The sequence below is a fragment of the Erythrolamprus reginae genome, chromosome Z, assembly GCF_031021105.1.
Source record: "Erythrolamprus reginae isolate rEryReg1 chromosome Z, rEryReg1.hap1, whole genome shotgun sequence".
Classification (NCBI taxonomy): domain Eukaryota; kingdom Metazoa; phylum Chordata; class Lepidosauria; order Squamata; family Dipsadidae; genus Erythrolamprus; species Erythrolamprus reginae.
In genome coordinates this window covers 143,372,816-143,387,122 of record NC_091963.1, presented here as the reverse complement: position 1 = coordinate 143,387,122, position 14,307 = coordinate 143,372,816, and the positions used below count along the sequence as shown (strand labels likewise).

The 14,307-nt window shown below is 44.2% G+C and overlaps 1 protein-coding gene and 2 non-coding genes across 3 annotated transcripts; all 3 read left to right on the top strand.

The window, feature by feature from the left end:
- The first annotated feature begins 215 nt into the window (after positions 1 to 215).
- Positions 216 to 287, top strand: TRNAD-GUC (transfer RNA aspartic acid (anticodon GUC)). The gene has a single exon. It is a non-coding gene; the product is annotated as a tRNA-Asp (tRNA).
- A 638-nt stretch (positions 288 to 925) lies between these two features.
- TRNAN-GUU (transfer RNA asparagine (anticodon GUU)) lies at positions 926 to 999 on the top strand. Its single transcript has one exon. It is a non-coding gene; the product is annotated as a tRNA-Asn (tRNA).
- Positions 1,000 to 4,239: 3,240 nt separating this feature from the next.
- LOC139154254 (zinc finger BED domain-containing protein 4-like) lies at positions 4,240 to 9,425 on the top strand. The gene is made up of 2 exons (XM_070728682.1): positions 4,240 to 4,259; positions 7,386 to 9,425. Exon 2 carries the CDS (start codon positions 7,395 to 7,397, stop codon positions 9,423 to 9,425), a length of 2,031 nt encoding a protein of 676 aa, XP_070584783.1. The 5' UTR covers positions 4,240 to 4,259; positions 7,386 to 7,394.
- The last annotated feature ends 4,882 nt before the right edge of the window (positions 9,426 to 14,307 follow it).

The following is a 14,307-nucleotide window of genomic DNA, read 5'->3' as shown; positions in this document are numbered from 1 at the left end:
AGAGGGTGACTTGTATTTATCAAAAGGCTTAAGTCTTATTATATCTATCTGTTTCTAAAGGAAAAAGCATATGGCAAATTAGATGCTAGCTAAAAGATATACAGTATCTTTAAAATTAGCAAACTGGGGTAGAAAAACAATTAGTCCCCATTTTGGGCTGACGTCAAGATTTTAGGAACTCAAGGGGAGTCATTTAGAAGCACTTTTCAGCCTCCTCCTCGTTAGTATAGTGGTAAGTATCCCCGCCTGTCACGCGGGAGACCGGGGTTCGATTCCCCGACGGGGAGAGGTCATTTTTTTTTTCCCTTTTGTTTTCATTAGCTTTTTGCAAAATTGAATTCAGCCAAGGCGTTTTTCTTCATGGATCTAACTTTGCATGAAAGGTTTTGTGAAGATGCGATCTCCGATAGAGGAGGAAAGCTGCACGACACACTATTTAAAAAGTTTTATAGCAATGGGTTCGGGTTTGGGGAATTCTGGGAATTGAAGTCCCAGGCGTCTTTAAGTTGCAAATAAGATTGAGCAATCTTTAAACCATGAAAAGTGGAAGCTCTCTCTGAAGAACTTTTGCATTGCGGAGGGAGGGCGGGGGGGGGAATCAATGTTTATTTTTCACAGCTAGTGCGTCACTAAGTTACTGCCAGGAAAAAAGAAATAGAATAGAATAGAATTCTTTATTGGCCAAGTGTGATTGGACACACAAGGAATTTGGCTTGGTGCATATGCTCTCAATGTACATAAAATAAAATATACATTTGTCAAGAATAATGTGGTACAACACTTAATGATTGTCATAGCTTGTGCTTTTATTTTTATTCACTGGCGTTATTTGCTTTGAAGTTCCCAATGTTGCCATATTTTTTAAATCCTCTTTCAAATCTTGGGTAAAAGTTTTTTCTAAACGATCGCCCTTCCTTCCAAAGGAGTCTCTGTGGCGCAATCGGTTAGCGCGTTCGGCTGTTAACCGAAAGGTTGGTGGTTCAAGCCCACCCAGGGACGCGTTGAATATTTTTTTTTAAAAAAAAATTATTCTTGACGCAAAATTAAAAAGATAAGAAACACAGCTGCTTCTTTATTAGATAAACCGATTGGGTTTCAATTTACATTCTGTGGTTTTTAAAGCAATGGTTCCAGCATCAGCATTTATGAATAAGAGGCATACATTGCAGGTAGATGTTTACACATCTATATAAACATGTCTATGCCTGCTTTCGTAGATTTTCACGGGTATATGTATGTAGATTGTTCTGAGTTCGGGTTTTGCCCCGTGTAATATTTTGCATGTCTATGCGACGTTTCGGTGAAATCACATTCACCACCATCAGGCTGAAGTTGTAAGCTTCGTGCTGCTGTAAATATAGTTTATTTATATTTAATAATTTAAATTAAATATAAATTTAATAATTTATATTTATATTTATTTATATTTATTTATATATCTATATTTACAGAAGCACGAAGCTTACAACTTCAGCCTGATGATGGTGAATGTGATTTCACCGAAATGTCGCATAGACACTCAAAATATTACATGGGGCAAAACCCGAACTCAGAACAATCTACATGTATGTATGTATGTATGTATGTATGTATGCATGCATACATGTATGTATGTATGTATATATATATATATCTTATGCTATGGTTTAATGTATATCTTTTGTTACATTCAATTATAATTAATATAATATATATTTTCTCTGCCTGCAGGGAATGTCTTTAGTTTTAGCTCAGGAAGCACAAACTGCCCAAGGAGCTGCTGATACAGTTCTGCAGAGGAATCATTGAGTCTGTCATCTGCACCTCTATAACTGTCTGGTTTGGTGCTGCAGCCCAACAGGACCGACACAGACTTCAGAGGAGAATCAGAACTGCAGAAAAAACAACTGCTGCCAACCTGCCTTCCATTGAGGACCTGTATACTTCACCAGTCAAAAAGAGGGCGGGTAAAATATTTACTGACCCCTCACATCATGAACGCAAACTGTTTCAGCTCCTACCCTCAAAACGTCACTACAGAGCACTGCACACCAAGACAACTAGACACAAGAATAGTTTTTTTCCCAAACGCCATCACTCTCCTAAACAAATAATTCCCTCAACACTGTCAGACTTTTTACTAAATCTGCACTTCTATTTCTACTAGTTTTTCTCATCATTCCTATCATTCTTTTCCTCCCACTTAGGACTGTATGACTGTAACTTGTTGCTTTTATCCTAAGATTTTTACTAATATTGTTTCTTCATTGCTTATTTGCCCCCTATGACAATCATTAAGTGTTGTACCACACGATTCTTGACAAATGTATATTTTATTTTATGTACGCTGAGACCATATGCACCAAGACAAATTCCTTGTGTGTCCAATCACACTTGGCCAATAAAGGATTCTATTCTCTTCTCTTCTATTCTAGAAGATCAGAAGCAATGTGAGAAAATATTATTTTACTGAAAGAGTAGTAGATGCTTGGAACAAACGTCCAGCAGAAATGGTTGGTAAATCCACAGGGACTGAATTTAAACATGCCTGGGATAAACATCCATCCATCCTAAGATAAAATACAGGAATTAGTCTAAGGGCAGACTAGATGGACCATGAGGTCTTTTGCTATTCCAAAGGTGGTCCATTAATCCTATTATGTTCTGAAAGGTCACGCCCTGTCTTTAGAATCTGGGTGGGGGAAGGATGGGTCACTTGAGATGGGCAGCATCCCTGGAGGGGAAGGTACAGTATTTTCTTTTTGAACAGGAGTACAGAGTCCTTGACTAACAACAGTTTGTTTTAGTGACCCTTCAAAATTATAAGGTCACTGAAAAGAAGCAACTTGACCTTTCTTCACACTGTTGGACTATTGCAGCATCCCTAAGGTCACCTGATCAGAATTCAAAATTTGGCCACTGACTTATGTTTATGATTTTTGTGAGGTCATATAAACCATCTTTTGCAACCTTCAAGAAAGCAAAGTCAACAGGGAAGCCAGAGTCACTTAACAACCACATTACTCAGGACACTTGTAGTCAGTGTTCCCTCTAATTTATTTTTGGGGGGGGGGGGGGCTGAAAAGTATATTGTCTGAGTGGCAGTCCCTTTGGGACTGGGAGGCACAGAATAAATGAATGAATGAATGAATGAATGAATGAATGAATGAATAAACAAACAAACAAACAAACAAACAAAAAACCCACCCTGTTTTGCCTCCGAGAATTTCAAAATAAAATACTGTACTGTGCGTCTATAACAGTGAGCTCATAATAGGGCAACTCTATCAATATCAAAATGCCACTTAAATAGTTGAGCTACTTTCAAACTAGATTTTGATTTTCTTTCTCTCTTCCTTACTCCCATTCTTTCTCTTTCTCTTTTCCTACCTCTCTTTTTTCTATCTGTTTCTCTCTCTTCCTCTCTTCCTCTCTCTCTCCTTCCCTCTCACTCTTTCCCTCTCGGCTTCTGGGCAGGTTTGGAAAACTCTGAGTTGATGATGATTTTTAAGTGAGCGATTGCTCACTGCTCAGCTTAGAGGGAACTATGGTTGTAGTGATTCGCTTAATTGTGGCAAGGAAGGTAGTAAAATGTTGGAAAGTTCAAATGAATTTCTCACTTAGAAACATACATTTTGGGCTCTGAAACCCATTACTCTCCAATACACAGTATTGGAGAAAGGATATTCTATCAAACTTTGATTAGGGTTACATCAAAAAAGATCACCGAACTGGGATCCTGGCAAAGGGCAGGACGCGGAAAGAATAATAAGAGTTTGAAGGAACGTGGCAGCTTTGTGGAAACCGACGCTCAATTAAGAGCCCCTCTACTTACCTACCCACCCATCTACCTGCCTGCTTACCTAGCTGCCTAAATATAAACATATAGAGAAATTTCTTCTTTTAAAATGTAAGACAATTTTCAAACAACAAAAATTCATCCGGGCGCTCCCGTGTCTTCCTTCGGGGCTGTGTTCTCCTCCCCGCCCCCCCCGTCTGTCTCCACCACCCACCACCTTCCCGCCATCCAATTTTCATTTTTGAGCCTGTCCCTTTAAGCGCGTGCCCGCCCGCCCGCTTTGGGCTCTGCGGGAAGCGCGCGTGCGCGGTCCTCGGCCACTCTGTTCCGCAAGGCGAGGTGGCGTCCCGCGTGTTCGAGGACCCGGAATCGTTTTCTCAGATCACTCGGTTCAAGGAGCGGCGGAGATTGAGTAGTGGGGGAACGCTTGTTTTCCCCCCCTTTTTTTGGGGGGGGGGGGAGAAAGCATTTTGCGGTGGGGGTGAGTCTACCTCGCCTTAATTGGGGAGGGGGCTTATTATCATCATCATTATTATCATCATCAAATTTATTGTCATAATTATCATTGTCATTATTATTATTTTGTTTGCTATCATCATTATTGTTATAATTTTTATAATTATTGACATCTTTGTTTTGTTATTGTTATTATTGTTGTTATTGTTGTTATTGTTATTATTATTATTATTATTATTATTAATTGACTTGTGTTCTTCCAAGGATCACTCTTTTTTTCCCTTAAAAGGAGGTCAGTGAAAGACCTAAATGACGGGTACCAGAATAAATTGAATCCTGGCATCTGTTCTCAGGTTTACTATACACCTGTGCTCCTTCGGGTCCTTTTAGACCTGGAGTAAAAAAATGAAATGCTTTAAATGAAAATTTCAGTTTTTTACTCCGGGTCTAAAAAAACCCGGAGGAGTACAAGTGTAAATATTTTCGCCCAGCAAAAACTAAACAACCAACCCCCCCCCCCCCTCAAATGAGACAAAGTCATGTAATTTCAAGTTTCAGATATGCAGGGAAATTTTTTTTACAATTATTTTACAATTTCATTTTGGGGCTAAAAGGATCCGAGGAGAACAACAGGGTTAAACCAGAAGAAAGATTTTATTATTCTGTTTCTTTTCTCCCTGCTTAATGTGATTAGCATGTACACTGCTCAAAAAAAATAAAGGGAACGCTTAAGCAACACAATATACTGTAACTCCAAGTAAATCAAACTTCTGTGAAATCTAACCATCCACTTAGGAAGCAACACTGATTGACAATCAATTTCACACGCTGTTGTGCAGATTCAACTTTCTACAGAGCAATGTATTCAATTGAGAATATTTCATTCATTCAGATCTAGGATGTGTTATTTGAGTGTTCCCTTTATTTTTTTTGAGCAGTATATTTTAGCATGGACAGGTCAAAGTTCTAACAGCGCTGAAAAAAGTGATGCCTGTATTTCACATTTATGATTGTTGCAGCGTCACCGTGGCCATAATTTAAAATAACCCTGTCCTTAAGTGGACCTGGTTTCCCCGCTGACTTTGCTTGTTGGAAGATCACAAAAAAGGGATTGTGTGACACACACACACATCACAACACAACAATGGTCATAAGTATGAACCAGGTGCCAAGCATCTGAATTTTGATCACACAATCATGGGGATGCTAGAAAGGTTGGGACTGTGAACTGTAAATCACTTTTTTCAGTGCCGTTGAAACTTTGATCACTAAATGAACTGTTGTAAGTCGAGGACTGCCTGTAATGACATTTAAGAATTTAGCCAGGATGACTAAGAATGATAGATTCCAGGAGCTAAAAAACACGGGGTGATCTTGTGGCAGCTCTGGGTTAACTTCTGTAGAAGAAGCTTCAGGAAGAAGGTTGCATTCCCTCCAACAGTAGACTAAGCTCTTTAACTGTATAGCAACCTGCAGCTCTGGAGCCACCTGTGGCTCTTTCATCCCTCTGCTGCAGCCCCATGTGGCTGGTCAGTAAAAGGAAAAGACGCCATGCTAAGAGGAGACTCTATGGTGGAAGAACTGGAGTTCCAGTCAGAAGAGGAAAAAGGACGCAGGTCTAGGAGGAGACTCTATGGTGGAAAAACTAGAGTTCCAGTCAGAAGAGGAAAAAGGACGCAGTTCTAGGAGGAGACTATGGTGGGGGAATTGGACTTCCAGTCAGAAGAGGAAAAGGGATGTAGTTCTAGGAGGAGACTCTGTGGTGGGGGAACTGGACTTCCAGTCAGAAGAGGAAAAAGGATGCAGTTCTAGGAGGAGACTCTGTGGTGGGGGAACTGGACTTCCAGTCAGAAGAGGAAAAGGGATGCAGTTCTAGGAGGAGACTCTGTGGTGGGGGAACTGGACTTCCAGTCAGAAGAGGAAAAAGGATGCAGTTCTAGGAGGAGACTCTGTGGTGGGGGAACTGGACTTCCAGTCAGAAGAGGAAAAAGGACGCAGTTCTAGGAGGAGACTCTATGGTGGGGGAACTGGCCCTCCAGTCAGCTCCAGAATTGAACAGGCATGTTTTCTTTAGGAGTTTTGTGGTATGAGTGTTTAAGGTTGCTGACCCCTAGTATGGATAGTCCTTGATTTACGAACATTTGTTTAGTGACCAAAGTCAAAACATTCCTGAAAAAAAGTGACCACCTTCTGCCGCACGAATCCCAGCGACTGGTGAGGCCCCACAGAGTTGGCCTCCTTAGGGTCCCATCGACCAAACAATGTCAGCTGGCAGGACCTAGGGGAAGAGCCTTCTCTGTGGGAGCCCCGACCCTCTAGAATCAGCTCCCCCCAGAGATTCGCACTGTCCCCACCCTCCTCGCCTTCCGAAAGAGCTTAAAAACTCATCTTTGCCACCAGGCTTGGGACTTTTACATCTTCCCTCTGATCAATGAATGTTTAAGTATGAGTATTGAATGATTGGTTTTCCTTTTTTTAATTAAGTTAAATATTTGTTTTAATGTAGTATTAACTAGGAATTAATTAATTGGATTCATATTATTGTTTTGTTTCTTGTATATGCTGTGAGCCGCCCCGAGTCCTCGGAGAGGGGCGGCATACAAATCCAATTAATTAATTAAATGAATGAATGTCGCACACTTACAACTGTTTGCATAACAACCCCACGGATAGATGATCAGATTTGGATGCTTGGCAACCTGCTCATATTTATGACGGTTGAAGTGTCCCAGCGCTCATGTGTCACCATTAGAGACCTTCTGAGGAGCAAAGACAATTGGAGGAGGGAAAGGCAGATTCACTTAACAACGGTGTTCCTAACTTGCTATGATTCACTTAACAATTGTGGCAAAAACCCCTGTATTTGTGGAAAAGGGGCAAAACTCACTTTAAGAAACGTCTCCGTTAGCCACATATATATTGGGCTCCATTGTGGCCGTGGCGTGAGGATTCCTCATATGAACATACAATGGGGCCAAAACTCACTTAATGACTGTCTCACTTAACAACCTAAATGTTGGACTTGATTGGGAATCGAAGGTGATGTGTAAAGTTTGAACGATTTCCCTTGGTTCTTTCTGGTAGGGAAAGCAGCTGGCTTTGAGGCTGTGGAAACATAAAAAATATTCTGTATCTGGGTTTCCCTTTGCAGGATTCCATCATGATGCCACGGCGTGGCCGGGGAAGACGACTCCAATTGGCAGCGTTCAACAGGAGGACTCTACCTGTCTCTCTTCAGCGGTCCCCTTTCCCCCATGCGATGGAAGGAGGTGTATCTGAGGAGTCTCTGGCCAATGTGGTCACTCCTGTTGGTTCCTTAGAGCCTGGGATGAAAGAGGAGAAACCCTGCCCATCTTCAACGCATGACCTGTTCTACTGGAAGGACAAAGAGGAGGAAGAAGAAGAGGTGGACACTGCTGACCTGAGCAGCTTTTCACCCAACCCTTCTGCCCCAGTGATGGTGAAGCAGCACCACCCTTCTGAAATCCACAAGATGCTTTCCTACTTAAAAAAGGAGGAAGAGGAGGAGGAGGAGGAAGATGTGGCCGAGATAGCGTCTCTGTCCCCTCTGCGTGTTCTCCCATCCCCCGCTCCCCCTTACATTCTACCAGCCTATACGTCCACAGCTACGCTGGGCAGGTCCATCCTTCCGGGAGGAAGGGAGATGTTCCATTTCTTCACACCCATCACCCACATCCCTGCTTCAGTGCACGCCAAGCGTGGCCATGACCGGGAGATGTTAACAGTGGATGGAATCCCACCACCCGTGCAGAAGAAAACCACCTCGGCGGTTTGGGATTACTTCACGCTGGACCCACGGGAACCCTGCGTGGCTGTTTGTAGCATGTGCCAGAAACGGGTGAGGAGAGGGAAGGACGGAGGCACCCGACCCGGCACCACAGCCCTCCATAAACACTTGAAGGTCCACCATGGACTTCACCTGCCAGGTGTCGCAGTGGTTTCTCCATCCACGCTGATGCCCCTGAAGGAGAGGTCCCACAGCACTCCCGTCGCAGTCACCGAGCCATCTCCTCCAAACTTTCCATTTACCCAGCAAGACAGGAGACAACCCTTCTACCCTCCCACCCACCCAACAGCCATCCAGTTGACTTCTGATACCGCGTGGATGCTCGCGATGGACATGCAGCCCTTCTCCTGCGTGGAGAGCGAAGGATTTTGCCGGCTTATGGCCACCGCCCAGCCTCGTTGGATGATCCCTAGCCGGGAGTTCTTCGCCATCAAGGCAGTGCCTGAGTTATCACAAGTGGTATCTCGGGCCGTGCAGCAAACCGTGGCCTGCAGTGTCAGCCGCACGGTCCATATCACAATAGACACCTGGGGTGACAGGCAAACAGCCACATACATGTCGGTGACAGGACACTGGATCGCAGAGTTAGCAGGCACCCTCACCAGGCAGCACGCCACACTGTCAGTGTGCACCTTTGAAGGCTGCTGTGCCCCAGAGGATATCTGCTACAAACTGCAAGAAGTCCTCCAGGATTGGCTGTGCGATCTGAAGACGGGCGGCGTAGTGTGTGACAGCGGGACCAGCGTGGCAAGGGCGGTGCGGGAATTGCACCTCCAGCATGTTCCTTGCCTGGCCCGTTGTCTGAAGCTAGTCACCAAAGCGTTTTTGGCCAGGGATGCTCAAGTCGGACGTCTGCTGAAGACTTCCAGGAGGATATGCAGCTGCTACCGCCGCTCAGCCACCGTACGACGGCGTCTCCTGGAAGTGCAGGCCAACTTGGGCTTGCGTCAGCCTCTAGGGACAAAAGCTCAAGTGAGATCCAACTCCACCTTGCTGATGTTGGAGCGCCTATATGAGCAGCGCCAAGCCATTGTGGCCATGCTCGACGAAGACGGTTCCCAACTGCTCTTGGCACCCACCGACTGGAAAGTGATGAAGTGCTTGGTGGAGATCTTGAAGCCGTTTGAGGATGCCGCTGCGCTCGTGATTCGGCCCAACACAACTCTCTGCCAAGCCCTTCCTCTCCTGTGGTTCTTGGAAGAACAGCTCAGGGCGTTGAGGACCAGATACTACCAGGAAAATAATAATACCGCAGCTCGCCTGACCACGCAGGCATTGGACTGCCTGGAGGCTGACAATCAGCTGCAGGAAATAAAGGACAATATGATGTATCGGATCGCGGCCTTCCTTGACCCCCGATTCAGAGAACATCAACCACCATGAAGCTGGGTGGGACAGACCTGAGTGACGCAGCCCTGCTAAAGGAGCGCATCGTTGACCTGGCCACCAGGTCCTACGTGCCTCATGGAGGAGCCGATACGGAGTTCACGCCACTCAATCGCTCTTCTCAAGACCAAAACAACGCCAGCTCTGCCAGCTCTCCTGGTTCAGCGGCTTGGAAGTTCACCATGAAACGCTGGAGGGCCATCACCAAAAGTGATCCTGCCTCCAGTTTGACTTCTGAAGGGACAGCAGCCACGGCCCTTCGGGAAAATGGAAGAATATCTCCACGACAACGTGGACCATATTGGAGAAAATGCTGATCCGATGCTGTATTGGCAAGGGAAGATGGCGATGTGGCCGGCTCTCTTCAAGGTGGCCGTGTTCCACTTTGGGTGCCCACCAACATCTCCCTCACCCTCTGAAGATCTCTGTAGTGCACCCAGTTTATCGGGAACAGGAGACCACTCCAAGAACCTTTCCTCAGCCAACATTAAAATGTTCACGTTCATCCGTAGGAATCGCCACCTCATCCCTCAAGATTGGAGGCTCTCCCCTGGAGATCTTTCTTCCCAGAGTCCTCTGGGTCCAAGAGAAGACCCGAGTGTGGAAGAGGAAGACGACCTTCTAAGACTGGATGAAGAGCATGAGGACAAGTGAAAAAGAAAACTTTTGGACTACAGTAGTACAGTGTTCCCTCGATTTTCACGGGTTCGAACTTCGCGAAAGTCTATACCACGGTTTTTCAAAATATTAATTAAAAAATACTTCGCAGGTTTTTTCCCTATACCACATTTTTTTCTCGCCCAGTGATGTCATATGTCATCGCCAAACTTTCATCTGCCTTTAATAAATATTTTTAAAAATAAACTTTAATAAATAAACATGGTGAGTAATAATCTAAATGGTTGCTAAGGGAATGAGAAATTGCAGTTCAGGGTTTAAAGTGTTAATGGAAGGCTTGAAATACTGTTCATAGCCAAAAAATAGTGTATTTACTTCCGCATCTCTACTTCGCGGAAATTCAACTTTCGCAGGCGGTCTCGGAACGCATCTCCCGCGAAAATTGAGGGAACACTGTATACTTATTCGTTCCTTACACCTGGAATAACTGTGTTCTCTTACCTTACAGAGATTCTTAACACGTTAAAACAGATTAAAAGTTTCAAATGATACCTTTGAATCGGTAAATGAAGCCTCAGTCATCCAGGCCTAAAGTAACTAAAAATGGTTACTGTATTTTTCGAACCATAAGACTCAGCCCCCCAAAAGTGGGTGGAAATGTTTGTGTGTCTTGTAGAGCAAATGTTGCCGAGGCCCTGCCTACCTGCTGGTCCCCACCCTTTGCCTTTTGCCTCCCAGCAATTTGCCTCCTTGCAGAAAATGGCAAACAGCCTGGATGGCTTCAGCACATCTTGATGTAGCATGAGCAGCTGATTAGCGGTTGGATTGGCCTCCCGGAATAACAGTGACCAGCTGTTCCAGGCTACAGGGTTGGCCGCTGCTATCACTGCCTCTGTGCACTCCATTGAAAGTGCACCCCACTTTCAGCCTCTGCATACCCTATTCTTGGCCTTCCCGCATCCCATTTTTGGCCCTTTCCAGGTGGTAGGGATTGCTGCAGATTGCCATTACGATTTGGTGGCAAAAGGCAGCGGCTGCAGCAATCCCTGCCACTTGGAACGGGCTGAAAACAGGATGTGCGGAGGATGGGGCATGTGAAGGCGGGTGACAAGTGGCAATAATGATGATGGGTGGCAGTGATCCCCGTAGCCCAGAAGAGCTGATGGTTGGTGTTCCAAGAGGGTGATCCAATTGCCAATCAGCTGTTTGTGCTAAATCAGGCTGTGGTGAAGCTAACCAGGTTGTGTGCTGTTTGCTGCAAGGAGGCAAATTGCTGGGAGGCAGAGGCAAATCCCCCCCCCCTAGTTTTCTTCTCCCAAAGCTAGCTGCATCTTATAGTCTGGAGTTCTTATAGTCTGAAAAATATGGTAAATCGTGGCAACTGGACCGAACTTTGTTTCACTGAGATGTTTTGTTATCCAACTAACTTCTTCAGTCCAAATTTTAAAAAAATTACAGAGTTGTTTGAATGTATCCACCTTTGCCATACCTTCAGGAGTTTCTCCCCAAAAGGTATTTCAATATGTAAATGAACACTCAATCATCCTGGCCAAAAGTATCTTAAGAAGGTTAAATCATGACAATATGACCAAAGGTTGTTAAACTGAATCATATGGTTACTCATCCAAATAGCAAGAGCTAGTACTTACCAACTACTTTCTGACTCTCCACCTAACTTTTTTTTAAATTTTGACTAAAGAATTTTTTTGGATGAGGCTTCCTTAACACCTTTCGAAAGCCTAACCCTGCCCTACCTCCTGTTGTGGTTAGCTCTGGCCCAGCTCTTGCCCCAAGGACTGTGGATGTGGGGGAGACATCCACATGCAGCAGGCCTGTTTTGCCCCCGGTGGAATCTGCTGATGAAGGCTCCTCTGACCAAGAAGACATGAGTGACAGGGAGGAGGAGAGTGTGGCAGACAGCTCAGAAGGAGATCAATTATCTAGCTCCTCTTTGTATTCAGAACAAGAGTTAATGATACAGCCACGCATGCGGACAGTGATGCATAGGCAACAACAACAGAGATTATTATCAAAGAAAATGAGGCCACCTGTGGTTGGGTGGGGCTGTGGTCATTAGTATAAATAGCAGCCTGTGGGTTTGGCCATTGTGGAGGATTATCTGATCGTTTGTTGTGTTTCATGACTGCTTTCCTGACTTTGACTTTTTGTGTGCTAATTTTTCCCTGCTTTGAAACTAAACCAGAGCAATGAAGCTTTTTTAAAATAAATACTTGATATGAAAAGGTATTGTATTTGCCAGGGAGAACCAGGTCAGAATCACTCTAGAGGAGTGGTTCCCAACCTATCTAATGCCGCTTTTTTGGTTTTATAAATAAGGGGTTTTTAGTTGTTTTAGTATTGGATTGTTACATGCTGTTTTTATCACTGTTGTTAGCCGCCCCGAGTCCGCGGAGAGGGGCGGCATACAAATCCAATAAATAAATAAAATAAATAAATAAAATAAATAAATAAATAATATTGGATTTGTACTGTGTTTTTTGTTGTGAGCCGCTCGGAATCTCCGAAGAGGGGCGGCATACAAATGTAAAAAATACATACAATAAATAAAAGATTGGTCGGATTGTAAAAATATGTTCCAAGGTGCCAGAATAGAAGCTTTAGTTCCTAACCCCATGGGAAATTTGTCTTTTCCCATGGTCTTAGGCGACCCTTGTGAAAAGATTGTTCGACCCCCAAAGGGATCCTGGCCCCCAGGTTGAGAGCCACTGTTGGGGTGGGGAAGAAGAGAGGGGTGGGGAAGAAGAGAGACACCGTGAGCTGGCATAGAGCTCTCGACCAGCGGCACTGGAAAACAACTTGCAGAAGATGCGTCTTGCAGAAGGTACATCTTATACTCTGAAAAATACGGTAATTGGAAGGACTACCCAGTAACCGGATTGGAGATAAAAGTTCTGTCTTCCAGGTCTTCACAGAATCGTTCATTGTAAAAAAAGATGGTGTGATAATATTATTATTATTATTATTATTATTATTATTATTATTTATTAGATTTGTATGCCGCCCCTCCCCGTACACTCGGGGCGGCTCACAACAATTATTTGGAGCAGCGATCCAATTTAAGCCAAGATGACATTTTCTCCCTGAGGACACCCAACAAAGGGCCTCCTCCCAGTTTTGTTTCTTTTGAGGTCACCCAGTTCCAGATGACTCAGACTGGATTGCACTTGAAGGAAAAATAAAACAAAAGTGATTTTGTGTATCTTGGACAAGGGTGTCAACCCGCTGGGTGCTTAGATCTGGCCCAGGGGCCTGGCTTGAAAACAGCAAAGGACTAGCCTCCAATGCCTCTGCTAGCAAAAATGGAGTGTGGCGGGGCAGGCAGGGGCCCTGCACCCCATTTTTGGCCTGGGAAGCCTCCTGCAGCCTTCTGCCAGCAAAACTAGAGCCCAGCATTTATTTGTTTTGTTTATTTGTTTGACTTCTATATCACCCAATCCTGTGAGACTCAGGGCAGCTTTCAACAATATAAAACACAATATAATACATTAATGGAAGACGTCAATATTAATACAGTGGTAGCTCTACTTAAGAAGTTTTCTAGATGAGAACTGGGTGTTCAAGATTTTTTTTGCCTCTTCTTAGGAACCATTTTCTACTTAAGAACATGAGCCCAGAAAAATTTCCCAGGAAATTTGAGAGTGGCACAAAGGCCCGGCCAGTTTCCTGCCATTCCCCCTGGGTTTCTCTCTCTGGCGCAGTGCATGGGAAGCAACGTCGCACCGGATGTATGGGAGGCGCATTCTCCTCACCGCCTCAGAGTCCCTCTTTTTTTTTAAAGCCTTAAAGTTTTGGATTTTTTTTATTCTCCTCACCTCACCTTCTTCCTTCAGCAGCGACTGTCCCCCTCCTCTTCTTCCTCCTCCCACCCAAATTCTGAGGTTTTACTTCTTTCCTAATGTGTTTGCACACATTATTTGCTTTTACATTGGTTCCTATGGGAAAAATTGCTTCTACTTACAAACCTTTCTACTTAAGAACCTGGTCACGGAACGAATTAAGTTCTTAAGCAGAGGTACCACTGTATTAAAACTAAACATTAAAATAATAACAATATTAAAAATCCACAACAGTCCAATTAATCAACATACATACCTAATCTATTGACATAATTTGGCCGTGACAGATAGTACTATTCATGGCCCCTAGGCCGATTGACAAAGCTGGGTCTTCACTGCATTTTGGAAGGCTAGTAGGGTGGAAGCAGTACGGACATTGGGGGGATAGTTAGTTCCAGAACCCT